The 15,652-nt window shown below is 48.5% G+C and overlaps 1 protein-coding gene across 1 annotated transcript in view; it reads right to left on the reverse strand.

Moving 5' to 3' along the window:
• The window catches only part of LOC142364914 (uncharacterized), a 33,846-nt gene extending 18,993 nt beyond the window's left edge, over positions 1 to 14,853 (reverse strand). The window contains exons 1-6 of the mRNA XM_075445154.1: positions 14,799 to 14,853; positions 14,216 to 14,370; positions 5,033 to 5,092; positions 3,938 to 4,025; positions 2,421 to 2,489; positions 352 to 570 (exon numbers count right to left, since the gene is read on the reverse strand). Coding sequence (XP_075301269.1) covers positions 352 to 570; positions 2,421 to 2,489; positions 3,938 to 4,025; positions 5,033 to 5,092; positions 14,216 to 14,370; positions 14,799 to 14,853 — 646 coding nt within the window. The remainder of the gene's footprint in view (positions 1 to 351; positions 571 to 2,420; positions 2,490 to 3,937; positions 4,026 to 5,032; positions 5,093 to 14,215; positions 14,371 to 14,798) is intronic.
• Positions 14,854 to 15,652: the final 799 nt, after the last annotated feature.

Genomic DNA, 15,652 nt, shown 5'->3' on the forward strand with positions numbered 1-15,652 from the left:
CCACAAAGACCCCTCTTTTCTCATTGCTGGAAAATAAGCGACAGCTAGCAGGGTTCAAAGGGGGTGGACGACGCTGCGTGTGTGCGGGACAAACAGAATCATAGAATGCTTTGGGTTGGAAGGGACCTTTAGAGGCCATCTAGCCCAACCCCCCTGCAGTGAGCAGGGACATCTTCAACCAGATCAGGTTGCTCAGAGCCCCGTCCAACCTGGCCTTGAACGTTTCCAGGGATGGGGCATCGCCCACCTCTCTGGGCAACCTGCGCCAGTGACTGTCAATGGGGCTGTACTCTGCCGGACGCAGGAATTCGGGAAGCCTTCCCTCTGCAATGCTTGGATGTCGACACTCACCTACATTGGAAAAAACATCTTCTTCTGCCTGGGAGGGCGTCGATTCTTCCCATACAGCTCCTGAGGCCTTCAGCGCGGTCCCACACTCTGCCTTGGCAACGAGAGCACCTTTTCCACCGCCACCAGTGTCCTCTGCGAGTGGCCACACCGCTCCCTTCCCATCCCAGTCAAAGGCTGGCTCAACTGCCGAGCTACCCAGGGATGTTCTGCTGGGGTCTCCTCAGGAATAAACATTATCACAGCGCCATCATTATTTTAAATTACAATGAACAGTTTGTACAGGGGAAACAACAGAGCGAAGGCTGATCTAAACCCATCAGATGCAATGGCTGTATTCCAACTGAAATTATTTACAGATGCAGTGACAGTAAAGCAGAGCCCCTGGGACGGGACACTGAAGCAGCAAACGTGAAGGCCATGTGAGAAGGAAGGCACCACACAGTCCAGCAAAGAGTCCCACAGGAGATGACGCTGCACCGCAGAGGCCATGGCCAACGCCCCCAGCTGCAAGGGTGGCTCAAGGCCTCCGGAGTCCAGCTGGGGACCCAGAGCAGTGAAGGGAGAGAAAGAGGACAGTGGGACCTTCAAGCAAAAAGAAAGCAAACCTCTTGGATGCTGGTAGTTCAAGGCTGCTAGAGAAATCAATGTCGGGCTTCTGAATATGATAAATAATGAGAATTATTTCTAAAACCTTTCATTCCAAAGGACTCCCAAAGCTCTTTAGGACTCCACTTTCCTGTTACTCTGGTGGGGAGGGGACCACTGCTGGCATCAGCCCCACCTTCACACACCTTAATGCTACGGCTGCTGCTTCTTCCCTGCTAGGAAACAGCAATCAGCACTCGGCAGGGTTAGGGCTTCTTCTTGGAAGAGTGCATTTTACTGCTCTGTAAATGTCAATACTGAACAGGACCACCATGATTACCTGGTTGAGCCTCCTGCACAACCCAGGCTCCAGGTTTCCACCAAGGACTTCTGGTGCTTCAGGTGCAACTGTGTCTGCTGAGCTCCCTCGCCCTGGGCCAGCAAAGCACTCAATGCCTGCATGGGCTTAGTGTTAACGCATGGTTAACCTGCATGTGCAGTTGGCACCACCAGTGCCAACAGGCCAACTTACATGAATAAAGCCAAATGTGGACCCATCTACTTTGCTGGAGAGCAAGCAGAGACCTCAGCACCGTAAGCCCTTAGAGACTGTCATGCAGATATTAAATCTTTATTTAATATCCAAATCCAAATGAGACAGAAAGTGGTCCCAAAATGTCTGCACATTTTTTGATTAAAATTTGCTGTGCACTTACCCTGATTTTCGATTTTAGTAGAGCATCTGAGAGCACTGTAAGATGGTCTTATTGTAGACAGTGCACAAACACCCACATTCATTCAGCTGTGTCTCCCAATTCCACACTTCCATCTTACCTTCTTAGTTGCTCTATCAAACTGACATGTTTGCCTATTATATTAATGATTTTATCACAGATAATTAAAACATTTCCAAATGCCTTAATTCCATGACCTGTTTTCATACAGCGGTTATAATAACATAATTAGTAGAAATGTATATAGGCATAAGGGCATGGCAGACACTTTGAAATCCCCAGAGGAAAAACGTGGAGTAAGCACAAAGCATTGTTTCCTTTTATCTCATTAAGATAAAAGTATGTCCCCCCTTTATAGCTGTTTACTCTGGGCAGGCCTGGATTAAAGAACCTATCTGGAACTGAACAAATTACACAGGTTTTTATACATCCATTATCAGAAAACTTCTGTCGAGTCATGCAAAAGTAACTAGTCCACATTACACTAAACCTTTAGCAGACCTCAGATCTAAGAGACATTTGCTTTCAAAGTCCTGTGGGTAATATTATGTGTTTTAATGAAAGCCTGGAGTAAAAGGCAAGCTTCCAAGTAAGAGCTCCCAAAGCTGTCTTTTCCTGAGTAAATAGCCCAAGTAAGTGCAAAGATTTTGCTGACGAATGACAAACAGAGCAAACAGAAAGCTGCTGGGAAGTGAGAAGGGGTGACAGGCCCCGCCAGATCAGGTGTGTAAACTGAGCCGGCACATTTACCTTTTTGTTTCAGCCTTTCCTTCCTTAAGTGTCTCTTTTCTCGGCTGCTGATCTTGGTCTGCCAAACTCCTACAACACAGAGCAAAGTCCAATTTTAAGCTAACAAGAAACGTCCTTTACTGCCCTTGTTGCTTAGCACCAAGGTAAACAGCTGTCTGATAGTTTCTGATGCTGGCTGCAACAGTGGCATCTGCCCTGGTCTCGTGCAGCGTCTCCCCCGCACGCAGCCCTTGCTGTCTCTGCAGAAACGCGTTACACAAGAAATCCCCGTCACAAACCTGTCTGTCACGTGTCCGGACACACATAACTGCACATATTCTTCTGTCCTTTGCGGCAGCCTGATGTGACAACCCTTTCCCTCAGGGGTGATGTCACAACAGAGCATCAACTGCCTTGTGCATCTGACAGCGGAAAGAAGTTCATGAAAATCTTAACCATCAAACAAGGCTTCGATTTACTGGCTTTCTCTAGCCCTGAACATACCCTGAGACTTGTTCTGTGACGTGGAGACCCCCTGCCACTCAGCTGATTTCCTCACACATTCATCCACACCGGTGGGGCCACGCTCTGCTTCCATCCATGCTCTCCGTGACCCAGGATGTCAGGGGACGGACTGGCACAAATGGTTGATAAAGAAAAAACCACAGTCCACGGGTTTCACTTGAGACAAGCATCTTCTTTCTCTGAACCGTCCCCGAATAACGCGTGGAACAGTTCAGCTGGCTCCTCCGTTCCCAAAACTAAACATCCATTTGAAGAAAGCCTCTGCTGTTTCCCCCTCTCCTCCGGCACCTTGCAGGCACTCTGCTCCTGACACAGGGCCCCACGAGTAGGACTCTGGTCCAACAGCAGCGAGGGCTTCTCTTGCTCTCACCACCACGCTAAGCATGTTATAATCTTTTAAGCCTGGAAAAGCTTAGAATTTGTTGTTTTCAGTATGACCCTTGGCGGAGGGAGGCAGAGAGGGGCTCATGGGATGCAATGTATTTTCCAGTGAAATTGTAGCTGCCTGAGCCTTGTTAGCCTCTGCCGGATTTCTCTGCAGATCTCCTTGTAACCAAAGATCTTGGCTCTGTTCACAGGTGTGCTAGAAACTGGCTGTGTACTACCCCTACCAGCCTCAGTCACAGGCACAACAAAATGCTGCCTGGGAAGACCACAGCTTCAGTGGCACATCAGCACGGCAGAGGCCACAGGATTAGAGTAAGAGCATGGAGATGGGACCCTGCTACCCAGTGGACCTCTGGCCTGCTCAGAGATGTTTCCTCATCTGCAGATTTGCCATCCCTGTGAATGTGGTAAGGACCTGAGAAGTGTGGCAGGGGAGCACATAGTCCCTGTCCACGTAGTTACACGTAGCAAGGAGCAGATGACAGAAACAGCTCTAAAACTGGCAGTTTTTTCCAGTAACGCAGAACACTAGAGCCGTAGAGAAGACCTCCCTTTTGAAATATTTCATCCCATGTTATTTTTTGGTAATATAAATCAGGTAACAGAAGAACCAGATCTTTTGTTACCTTCCTCCTCTTGCACTTTGTCTTTTTCCACAGAAAGATCTTTCGGCACCTCCTTGTCTGAGCACTGGGCTTTCCTCTTCTTCTTAGGCTACGGTATACAGAAGATACATGGCAGAGAGATAAAACAGGTATTTGTGACATTTCGTCATGAAGAAAAAAAGAGTCAGGGCAATAGTTTTGAAATAGAGACCACACGGCGGTACTTGGAGAGAGCAGCAGGTCAATGGAGTCTTTAAGTGGGTGCAAAAAGTCTTCCTGAGCAGATTTTATTGCAAGCTCCAAACCAATGAATGTTACAGTTTTTGGCCTACAAAATTTGACTTATCTACTGCGTCAGAAAGCTTACATTTTAATTTAGGCACCTGCTTTACAGTGAGATTTGCATTCATCATTCCTAAGTCTATTAAGGAGGAAAACCTAAAATTATTTACCCCTTTCACAATCAGCAATGCTGAAATCAAGAGTTAGCACCCTGCCTATGCTTAACCAAAAAACCCCCACGGAACAGCCTATCGTTAATGCAGGTATCTGTAGTTTACACTAATTGGAAAGGGCATAGCAGTGGCCAAGGCTTCTTTCGTATGGCTTGATGGAACAGTAAAGGTAACTTTAAGCCTTCAATTTCAAATGTTTTAGTTTTAACATAGCAGTTCTTGACTTTTCCAAAGCGGGATACCCCTGCCAGGAACATGCTTCCTGCCCAGGCTGGGGGGCTGCTCCTCGCTTGGAAGTGGCTGCAAAGCACAGACACTTTCCTCCACACCAGTATAAGTGTTCAAGCCCCAAGGTAAACCTCTTGCCCAAACCCAAGGAAAGGTCCTGTGTCAGAGCTGGAACTGAAACACAGGAGATCCCAGCTGTGCCTTCTGGGCTTGGACCACGAGACCGTCCCACCTGTGGTGGCAGTGACAAGCACCACAGTGTGCCTGTGCCAGAGAGCTACTCGGTCTTATGTTCCTAAGCCACCTCTGAAGTGCTGCAACAACAGGAACAATGAATTATCCTTAGAACGGACTATCAAATAAGGAACATTCTTAAAACAAGAGTGTCTTGAAAGATAATAATAATAACAAACTCTAAAACTCTTACTGGTACCTTGAGGAGCTTTTTATCTCTGGTGTTGGCTGATGTTATAAGCTGGCCATTCACTGGAACCTAGAAGATGGACAATAAAAAATTCATTATGGAATATATGTGTGCATGTGTGTGTATGTGTAAATATATATATGCACACAATTATTTTAATACATTCCTATAATACATATGACAGGCTGAAAGACACAGCTAAATAACCCCCAGTACAAATCTGGGCTAGAATTTGTGGCCTTGTTCCAATCTGAGTTAATTTATTTCAAATTAATTAGTGTTAGCTAAGCCTTTATGAATGTAAATCCAGAAACTCCACACAGATGTACTCCCAAGCAGATATATTTGTGGTTTATCCTAAGATTTGTCTAGGATCAAAGCTGTTTTTCAGATAGGGTAAGCCTGTCTTTAAAAAGCAGCACAGGCAGGAGAAGGCTTATTTTAATTCTTCTTTACTGGTTGGGGCGGACCTTGTGTTCCCCCTCAAGTCTATCTGACAGACTCGAACAACAGCTTTCGTCCTACCTAGATCCTGTAAACCAAACCATGAAAGTTTAAAGACTTCATATTACAGTCACCATCGTCCCTGATCCATCCTCCACCTCTGCCTGGAGCAAGGGGTGACAGCGAGCCAGGGCGATGCCAGGTAGGTGAAGGCAGCCCTGCAGGGAGCAAAACCCCCAGCTGCAGCCCAGAGCTGTCCCTTCGGCAGCAGCAGACAGCGGGCACCCTCTCGAAGGCTGGTGACGAAGGGGCTTCAGGTGCCCGAAGTCCTCTTGGGGAAGGGAAGACTGCTGATGCTTTCCACCTCCGCTCCTCCTCCCCACCATCACAAGCCATCTCTGGCCCCCAGACACTGGCAGAATTTAACTGCAAGCACGCTGGAAGATGAAACCTGCCCCGATTCAGCTGCGGAGGGGCAGTACCCACTCTGCACCATCACAGATGCCCTGGCAGGGCTGAAGAATAACGCGTGGAATTAACGAAAAAGGGAGATAGAAACCAGCACGCTCCACAAAACACTGTGCAGTAAATCAGGAAATCTACAATCTAGGGGGGGGTGTTAGTTAATTAAAAAAAAAAAAAAAGGCTTATTTGGTGGCTGCATGCCTTTGGGCGATGGAGAGACCAGCCCAGATGCGAGAGGCAAAGACTCAGAGCCACCTTGCGACAGGCAAGATCGCAGCTCTCACACAGCCGCACGGGGCCATATGGAAACTCTTTTCCACAGAGCAACAAGTGTTCTGTGTGCTCCTAAAGGCACTCCAAAATATCGTCAGGACTTGAAGCAGCTTCTTCTCAGAGATGAACTCAAGTTATTTCTTAGACATCAGAAAAATAATCTCTGCTGACGTTTGCAATTATGAGTCACCAGCAAATAAAACCCTGCGGGTGATTGCCCATGCCTGTCCTCCGCCAGCCCAGCGGGGCCACAGTCCTTCAGCCTGTTCATGCTTAGTTCTGTGGTATTTTCCAGACATTTTAGAGCTATTTTTCACAAGTCTCAGAAAGGTCTGATTAGACGTGCATGCTAAAGAGAGCACGACAGGCACCTGCACACTGGCAAATGCTTTGCCCTTGGAGGTGCTTGCTTGGAAACCAGGGCCAGTTCAAACTCGTGCTGTACAAGGGTGCAGCATGGACCCAGCAGGCTGGTGTTCAACTGACCCCCCATCATTATTAGGAGGAGCCCCAAAATTGCAGACTTTGCAACATACCACTCTATGAACACACAGACAACTCCGATTCTGGGTCTTCCAGTAAAATACCACAGTAACAGCAGCCAAAATATCTGCCTAATTACATCAGTAATTCCACCAGCTTCAAATTATAAGCTTAAACGAAGGGGTCCACATCTCTTTTGTCTCCCTTAGCTGTCATTTGGTATGTTTATAATTATATTCTTCTGAACATTCACTAGCAACATAATGACTTCTGTGTTAAAACCCAGCAACGTTTTGTAGTAGTTAGCAAGGCTGTCTTTGCTTTTTCCCCGCAGACAGTCCTCTCTTCTGAGACTCCCAGGTTCATTTGCTAGAGGCACTCCGTAAAGCCCACCACAAAACAGGCCATTTTCCATATTCTGCTCTGCTCAGGGGAAAAATCCCACTGTGCCTGCAGCAGGGAGGGAAGCAGCCTCTCACATAGGATGGGAGACATAAAATAAAAAATCAGGGGCATTTCGGTGAAAATGTGAACCACTTAGGGAAGATGTTGAGTTTACATGATTCTTTCTTTCTCAGCATATGCTTTTGTCTAATTAAATGTGTTTAAATACAAGCAGATCAGGTCTTAGTGAACAATTCCTATGCAATATAAAATGTTGTGTGTGTGTGGGTCCACTATATTACACAGGACTTCAGGAAAAGTGAATTTTACAGCATGAATACACAAAGGGATAACTGGGGGAAGCCACCCAACACATAAGCGCAATATTCCTTTCCAATCTCAACAAAGCCTGGTGATTTCCCAGTTGTCATAATGAGATCTTCAGCGTTTTCTAGAGGCTTTGCAACCTTTCAGCAAGGCTGCCACCAGCAGCAACAGAAATGGCAGTGCCAACTTACAAAGCGAGGAGGAGAATGCTTTTTTGCCTCCTTTCAGACACACAGAGTGGGTAGGAGACATCCTACCCTCTATTAGCCTCTCTTTACATCAAGATGCTTCTGCAGGCATGAGGGACTACACACAGAGACACGGAGGTGTCAAGATTAAGGACACGCAGCTGTCTTCCTCCCCCAGGCTGCCATAAGCGAGCACAGCCCGAGGCTGTACAGAGCCCTCGCAGAGGCAGGGAAAACTCCAGAGGGAAAATATTGAGCGCAACAGAGAATTAGGGAAGATTCAAACCATATTGGCTCTGACAGGCTCGTCGCAGCTGGGGCAGGATCATGTTCCTGGACCTTCTCTCCATATAAATGACAGTAAGCAAGAAGCCGGAAAAATTGTGGCACTTTGTTTTAATGCTTTGCCAATCTGACTGCTGTATATTTTTACCAGACGAGCACAACATTTCCTACTTAAATGATATTTCATCTGCTACATAAATATCCCCTTCCCTCTGCATCACTGACTAAGAGGTTGGAAATATACTGTTGACAGTCATTTGCTGTATCCCAGGGGTCTTCATGCTGACTGACTGGCTATTGAGTCCAAAGCACCCCCCTGGGACTCCTGAACCTTGCTGCATCCTTCCTAACAAACAGCTGAGCACAAGGCAAACACCAAACTGACCACAGACTGACCATCACCAAACAGCCCACCACTCTGGTGATGCTCTTCTTTCCAACCTGAAGCATCTGTTGCGTCTCCATCTTCCTTCAGCAGCAGCAGCAGTTCCCTTCCCTTCAGCACCAAATATTTTTACCAAGTTCAACTTCCTTTCAGTGGAAAGGTATTATTCTAGCCTGACGTTTTGTATTAAATCCTGCCTTTACCCAGCGCCTTTTCAGGCAGTAAGTCAGCTGTATGGGTGAGGAACCCCACCCCACCCTATTCTTCCCTTTCAAAGCCTTTAGGATACGGATTAGTCACGCCTCTTTTTCATGCTGTTTAGCCATTCTGAAAAGGAAAAAGGAATTTTCATGATTTTATTGCACTTAACCTAATGGACTCATTAAAGAGAAATGAATTTTGTCAGGGTATTTTTTTTCTTAATGAAAAATGTAGTTTTGTACAGGGAGAACATATCTAAACTCGCCGCATTAAGTGACGGTAGAAAGTCATCAGTGCGATTCCAAATGCATTAAATATATGCAGAGAAACAGAATCCAGACTGTTAGTGGAATCAGACTTAGCATATTAATTTCTACTCACATTCTGTGGAACAATAGAAAGATTATTTTTAGTTCATGGCCATTTGGTTCGTGATCCAGTGGAACAGGATTTCCCCCCCACCCCTTGCCTTTTTTTCCTTTTTATGTAACCTGAGGTTATATTTCTGCTGATTGCTCTGAAACCTTTATTCTCTTGAGCTGGCATTTAATTTATTTTATGCTGTTAATAGACCTCTCCATAAAGTCACAAAGAAAGCAGGCAAAGTGATAGGTCTTCAAATGTTAAAAAATACTGGGTTTAAGCATTAATATACAAACCGTGTATTCAAAGCCACGTAACTGTAATCCTGACCGCTTACCTTTATGCATTTCAGTAGTTTCATAAGCCTAGTCATTTTTACAAAACCAAACACCTTTTTGTAAGCATCTATGAGGTCAGGAAGTCTGCTTTTAAAGCTCAGTGCCCCCAGCCGGTTACAGGGTTAATTCAAAATTATGTGAACATTAGCTTCAGTTTCACCACCCGCCCTTTGTCCCACTTGGGGAAGGTGCTTGAAATTGCCTTCCTTCGGCAGGCACGCAAAGGCTTTCCCAGTAGAGGGATATCAGGACAAAATAAACTCAGCCTACGAAACCCAAGGGGAGCTATTATATGCTTCACACATTGGAAATCAGGGAATTCATTTAAGAACATGAATAAAGAGTCAGAAAATTGTTTTCAGCTACCACTTTCAGAAAACTCCAATTAAGTGGGCTGGATACTGGAAATGAAAGGAAGCAAAAAATACCCCATTCTGGCAGGGGGTCTGTGAACACAAAACCATTTCCAGATTTAAGAAATACTTCACTTAAATTGTTTCTCAGTGCTCATTTCCAGTGCAAAAACTAAATTTTTTTTTTCACCTTGTGTTACATCCCAAGATAAATGTGGTGGACTTAGGCCAAGAGGCCACACTGGTACAGCAAAAGCAACACGAACATACAGTAAATTAAAAAAAGAAAAGAAAATTAAAAAAAAAGAAAAAAGGGGAAAAGAATAAAAAGAAAAGGACTTTCTAGCCAGGGCACTAAAGAACCTCCCTGAAACATGCTGTGTTGCCACTGAACAAGACATCACTGCACTCTTCAGCTTTCTGAGTAGACCTTCAACAAGCTGCAACCTGAGCAGAAAGTCTTCCTTTCTCTCAGCATCCTCTGGAAGATCTGATCTTTGCTCTCTACACTACGCACCGTGAGTCGGATGTTCACAACGCGGCTCGCAGTCCACTGTCTGCGCTGGGAAGATGGCTTCCTCCCTCCCGCATGCAGAAGCACAGGCTCAGCCGTGGGGCAGGCAAAGCAGGGTGAAAAGGATCTGGGCCATCAGCACAGAAAACCTGTTCCTCTGCACATATTCCCAGGGATGAAGATGCCCGTAGGAGCCTCCTGACCACTAACATGTAACAAACACAGGCTGATGGCAAGTAGTGGGAGCCAGAACGGCAGTTGTAGCCATCCATGATCGAAGGCAATTCCAAGACAAAAATCAGAGAAGCAGCGCTAAGATGCTGCTGCCCACATTACACACCCTCCCACCGGGCAGCCTTCCCAGGACACACGCCAGGCCACGTACGGCAGCTGTAAATACAGGGAGCTGAGGGGTACCTGCCTCAGCTCAGCTGCTCTGACCATCTGACGAGACGTCTGGGGAAAGGCAGAAGAGTTTCCCCAGCCTGAGCAGATTAAAACCACTGTTGCAAGGAGGGATGAAGAAATCAGTTTCCTGAGATTTGCTAGTCTAATTAATTAGAGCAGCATTTCGACAAGGGATCGAGGCTCCATTTTAAGGAGGCAATTACTAAACTCCATCACCTTCCAGGATACTTATGAAATCAATTCTCATCCAAGAAAGCTGTATGAAAAGAATTGTGCAATTCTGTTGCATTGGCATGAAGAGTAGGAGAAAAGGTCTATTTGCGTACTTCTGAGGGCACTGGTATTTAGTTCTGGTGCTATTAAGCAATCCCTGCAAGAGGCAAAAAGTGTCTCCAGTTGATAAAGACACTCCTGAAAAGCAGAAGGCTTTCTTTTGGGATGTATCGGACAGATAACTCATATTTTTATCAGTTGCCTAAGGAAGACGATATTACCGCATTTGTGCAAAAAGCTCTTCTTTTGAAGTGACCAATTTGCAGAACCACCCAAAAACTTTGACTAAACACAAACCCCAAAACTCAACAGCAGCCTTGTTCAGATCGGTTGGCTCCCGGCAAGTCTTGTTAGCAACTTCCTAAAAGACTCTTTATTAGGGAAAAAGCTATCCTGAAAAAGACTAAACACACTCCAGCATAATTTCTAGAGGTTTTTTTGTGCGTGACAACACCCAGAGTGTAACTTGTTACGTGTGATGCGTAGCGAGATGGCATTCAAAGCGTGCTTGCATGGCTGTGTTGAGGCCATGCATCCGTCTGAGCAAAGTTGTCCAACAGACTTGTTTCGCAGGGGCTGTAAAAGAGATTCACACCAGCTCTCACAGCGCACAGCCCCGCTCTGAGACTCGTAACCAGTCTGCTATATGCAAAGTAAATGAGTAGTGAGATGAGAAGCTTGAAAGCTGCCTGCCAGCAGCATGGCCACTGGGAGAGACTCGTGGAGTCGTGCACCATTGCGTTTGGGTGACTTGGCCCTGGGAGGGGTTTGGATGAAGGTGGCTGGCAGGGCAGCAGCCAGGAGCCCCGCTGAGAGCTGAGGGCACGCCGCACCCTCCAGCGAAGGCACCCTGGGGCTGCTGCTACGGGGGTGGGGGCACGCAGCGGAACGGAGATCTGTCCGGCGTCAGAGGAAGAGCAGGGTCGCCGGGAAGGCAGCCTCGCAGCCCACCCACGGGGCAGCGGCTGGGAATCGCTGGCAAACACGCGTTCCCAAACTGAAAAAATAATTAACCGCCTAGTTTCTTTTAATTAAGATCTTGACTTACCCAGCACTCCAGGATATGCAGATGTTTGGCTGCTGGGATGTGCCAACACACCTGAGCACTGGAGGCGATTCCTCTCTTGGCTTCTTACCTCAGCGCGCCGCAGAGAGGGGCTCCCGCCCTGCAATACCTGCGCACCCCAGCTGACGGCATCAGCCATCTCTACGGGTGGAAGACTTCGTTATTAGCAATATCTCTGATGCTGCCTTGGTAGAGATTTTCATATGCAAATTTCGGCATATTAAAGGTGTTCTGCTGTTCTGGCGTCCTTGCGTCAGCTAAGTGCCAAAGCAGCATGCAGCGTGTTACACTCACGTGAGGAGATAAAGTTTTTGCCTCAAGGATATGATGTTCCAAAGACAGAGATAACATGATGGGAAATGACAAGGAGCAGCGGAGAAGGCGGGTAGGGAAAAGAAAACAGAAGAGGCACACAGGGAAGAGAAAGGGCAGGGTACTGTCATGGGAGGACAAGACTGATTTTTTCGTTTCAGCATGTAAGATGTCTTCCCCGGATTATCTTTCCTTAGGATCTTCTAAGTTATTTTTCTTGATCACCCGCTTCTCATCCTCCACCTCCTTAGGACCACACTTTGCTTCCTCTGCACTTACAGAATCATCAGTGGGTCTCACGTAGAGGATGATGCTGCTCTCTGTGAATGTGACTGCTGGAGTCCGGCCCCTAAAGAGCAGGGATCGGCTCAGTGCAGCAAAAGATGAGAGTAACGATAGAAACTGCAGACGACTGTAAACAAATTTCTCCCTTCAGTTTATCTCTTCCTCTTCTTCTTTGGTGTCTGTTATTCAGGCCTGTGAGGTACAGCACCTCTGACCAGAAAATATCTATTTGAATTAACGTCTTCAGCTTGAACTCATAACCCCGGCAGCGTCACAGCACCAGGCCTGTCTCTGACAACAAGGCGGGCGTCCACCCCTTTGTGTCCTGCGCTGCCTCCAAGAATTGGTGGCTCTGCAAAATTTTAATTCCTTCTGCTGCCAAGTCAGGTATCGATGATTACAAAGCTGTAATAAAATCGTTACTGAAATCCCTCTTCTTCCCTTCACACAAGCAGTTCTGTTACGATTGCCTTTTGAATTAATTGTTCTTTACTAATTCAGGGATATCTATGCTGTCGGGCCAAGGTGCTGTTCTCATTGACAAAAGACAAAATACCCTGAAATGGAATAGCCGATTAAAATATAACTATAATACAAATAAAAGCTACAACTTCCAAATTAATAACCCCCTGAAAATTAGAGTTATGACGGAAAGCCTGACATTTGCATTCATGAAGAAAAAACCCCACTTATTTCATAGTCCACCTAAAAAACCTCTCCAAATTAATTTTGGTTTTGTCTTTCTCAGAATTAAGACCTAGGAGGTATTAGTAAGAGAGAAAAATGTTTATAAATGCTTGATGTATTAATTTTAAATACATACATGTTTATTAAATACATACTTACTTATGTTCAGTATGTTCTCCTGAGAGCTTTACTTTCCATACTGCAATACCTTGGTGAAATTGTGTTCTGTGATTTATACTGGGATTTTCTGCTACAGACAGCTTACAGCAAGTCAAAGCAACACAACCATGACAACATCAGTCGGAAACTTCATTGCAGGGCATGGTATCAAACTCACAACATACATTCAACAAGGTGGCCACGGTCATCAGCTCACAGCTACCATCACGTATTAATGCAAAAATAACGAAGCTTTGTTTCAGAGTAAATACACATTATTAGCACATTGTGTTAACAGTATAGCAGAGATGCTATACTTGGGTCCTCCTTCTTAGTATGATGGACATTAGCTGGAGTTTTTGTAATTCCCTGCGAACCGCATCAAGCCCATCTGGAGTTACGGTGTTAGCCAAAGTGGTGCAAGAAAGGCCAACACCAGCAACCCCAGGCCAGGAGCCGCAGCAACCTGCTGCCTCGCGCTGTGAGCTCGGGGGTGGGCTGGATGCCACCACAGGGCTCAGAGGGAGCCGAGCCCCCTGACCTCTAAACCACCCAAAGAGAGGTGTGGGACACAGCATCTCCAGCCAGGACAGGAGGGTGGGATGGGGTGGGACGGGATAGAGCAGGATGGGGTGGGGTTGGATGGGATGGAGTGGGATGCGATGGGATGCAGTGGAGTGGGGTGGGGTCAGTGGGGTTCGATGTGATGGGATGGGGTGGGATGGGATGTGATGGGGTGGGGTGGGACGGGATGTGATGGAGTGAGGTGGGATGTGATGCGATGGGATGGAGTGGGGTGGGGTGGGGTTGGTGGGATGGGGTGGGATGCGTTGGGATGGGGTGGAGCAGGGTGGGGTGGGGTCGGTGCGGTGGGATGCGATGGGATGGGGTGGGATGGGATGGAGCAGGGTGGGATGGGGTGGGATGGGATGCGATGGGGTGAGGTGGGATGGGGTGGGATGGCTGCACACTCCCCCCCCGCCCCCCCGCCGGCCTTACCTGCGCCGTGCGCCTTTGTTCCTCCGGCCGCCGCGCCGGCAGCGCCCCGTCCGCCCGTCCGCCGGCCCCCGCCGGGCCACCCTCCTCCTCCTGCTCTTCCTCCTCCTCCTCCTCCCCGCCCCGCGGCTCCCCGGCGGGCCGGCCGTTCCCCGGGGCTGCCCGCCCCCTCCGCAGCCGCCGCAGGACCAGCAGCGCGGCCGCGCCCAGCGCCAGCGCCGGCCAGAGCAGGGGCAGCGCCCGCCCGGGCAGCCCCGGCGCAGGCCCCGGCTCCCCCGCGCCCGGCGCCGCCGGACCCAGCATGGCCGCCCCGGGCCCCCCGCCGCGGGCAGGGGGATGCTGCGCTCCGCTCCGCGCACGGAACGCTGAGCTCGGGGTGGGGGGGGGGGCGGACAGGACCCCGCCGATGGCCGCGTCGGGTGGGGGAAGGGGCTGAGGCGCCCGGCGGAGCTTCTCTGCGGGAGAGCGACAGCTGCGGGGCTGCGGCGTCGGTCGGTGCTGGGCCGAGGCGTGCGGGGATGTTCACGGGTGATGCGGTTTTGGTTTTTTTTTTTTTGCAAAAATTCTCCAGCCTAGACAAGCAGACCTCTCAGGAACGCACGCCGAGGCGGCCGCGCAAGCGTGTCGTTATCGAGCGGCATCGCTGCGGCGATGGCGAGGGTCGGCGGTGCCACGCGGCGCGTGACGCGTGCTCGTCGGAGAACGAGCGGCCGAGTCCCGCTGGCGGGGCGCCTCACACCACAAACCGCTTCGCTTCGCCCGGTGGAAAATTTCTCCACCCGCCTGATGAGTAAGTGCAGGTGATGCTCTCGGAAAGTCTCTCTTCAAAGTCATAGAGCTGTGTTTTTGAAGCAACAAATTGCATTTTACCTTGGCTAATCTAGGGGGACAGCCTCTAAGAAACGAGGGGTGAAGAGCAGGGAAGGGAAGGGACGAGCCCCTGGTTCAGAAGCGCAGCTCTCAGAGTGGTTGTGTCTCGCACCCGGCACAAACTCAGTGGGACTCACCAGGGCTAGGGAGCGTTACGACAAAGAAGGTAGTAAGTAACATTTATTTAAATAAAACAGCATAAAAAGGTCACGTTTGTGGTAAACCCAGCGCAGGGATTGTCTCTCTTGGCTTTATCTCACGCTCAGTGGGGACTGCTCTCTCCTGAGTGCGGAGCCAAGCACCGGAGCTCAAACCCAAACACGTACCCGTGCAAGAGACGGCAATGGGGAAGGCACATTATCCATCTTTCCGCTGGATTAGCACCATGGAACACTTTGGGTTGGAAGGGACCTTTAGAGGCCATCTAGTCCAACCCCCCTGCAATGAGCAGGGACATCCACCACCAGATCAGGTGGCTCAGAGCCCCGTCCAACCTGGCCTTGAATGTTTCCAGGGATGGGGCATCTCCCACCTCTCTGGGCAACCTGTGCCAGTGTTTCACCACCCTCA

Source organism: Opisthocomus hoazin, chromosome 2 (genome assembly GCF_030867145.1).
Source record: "Opisthocomus hoazin isolate bOpiHoa1 chromosome 2, bOpiHoa1.hap1, whole genome shotgun sequence".
In the NCBI taxonomy this organism is placed as follows: Eukaryota; Metazoa; Chordata; class Aves; order Opisthocomiformes; family Opisthocomidae; genus Opisthocomus; species Opisthocomus hoazin.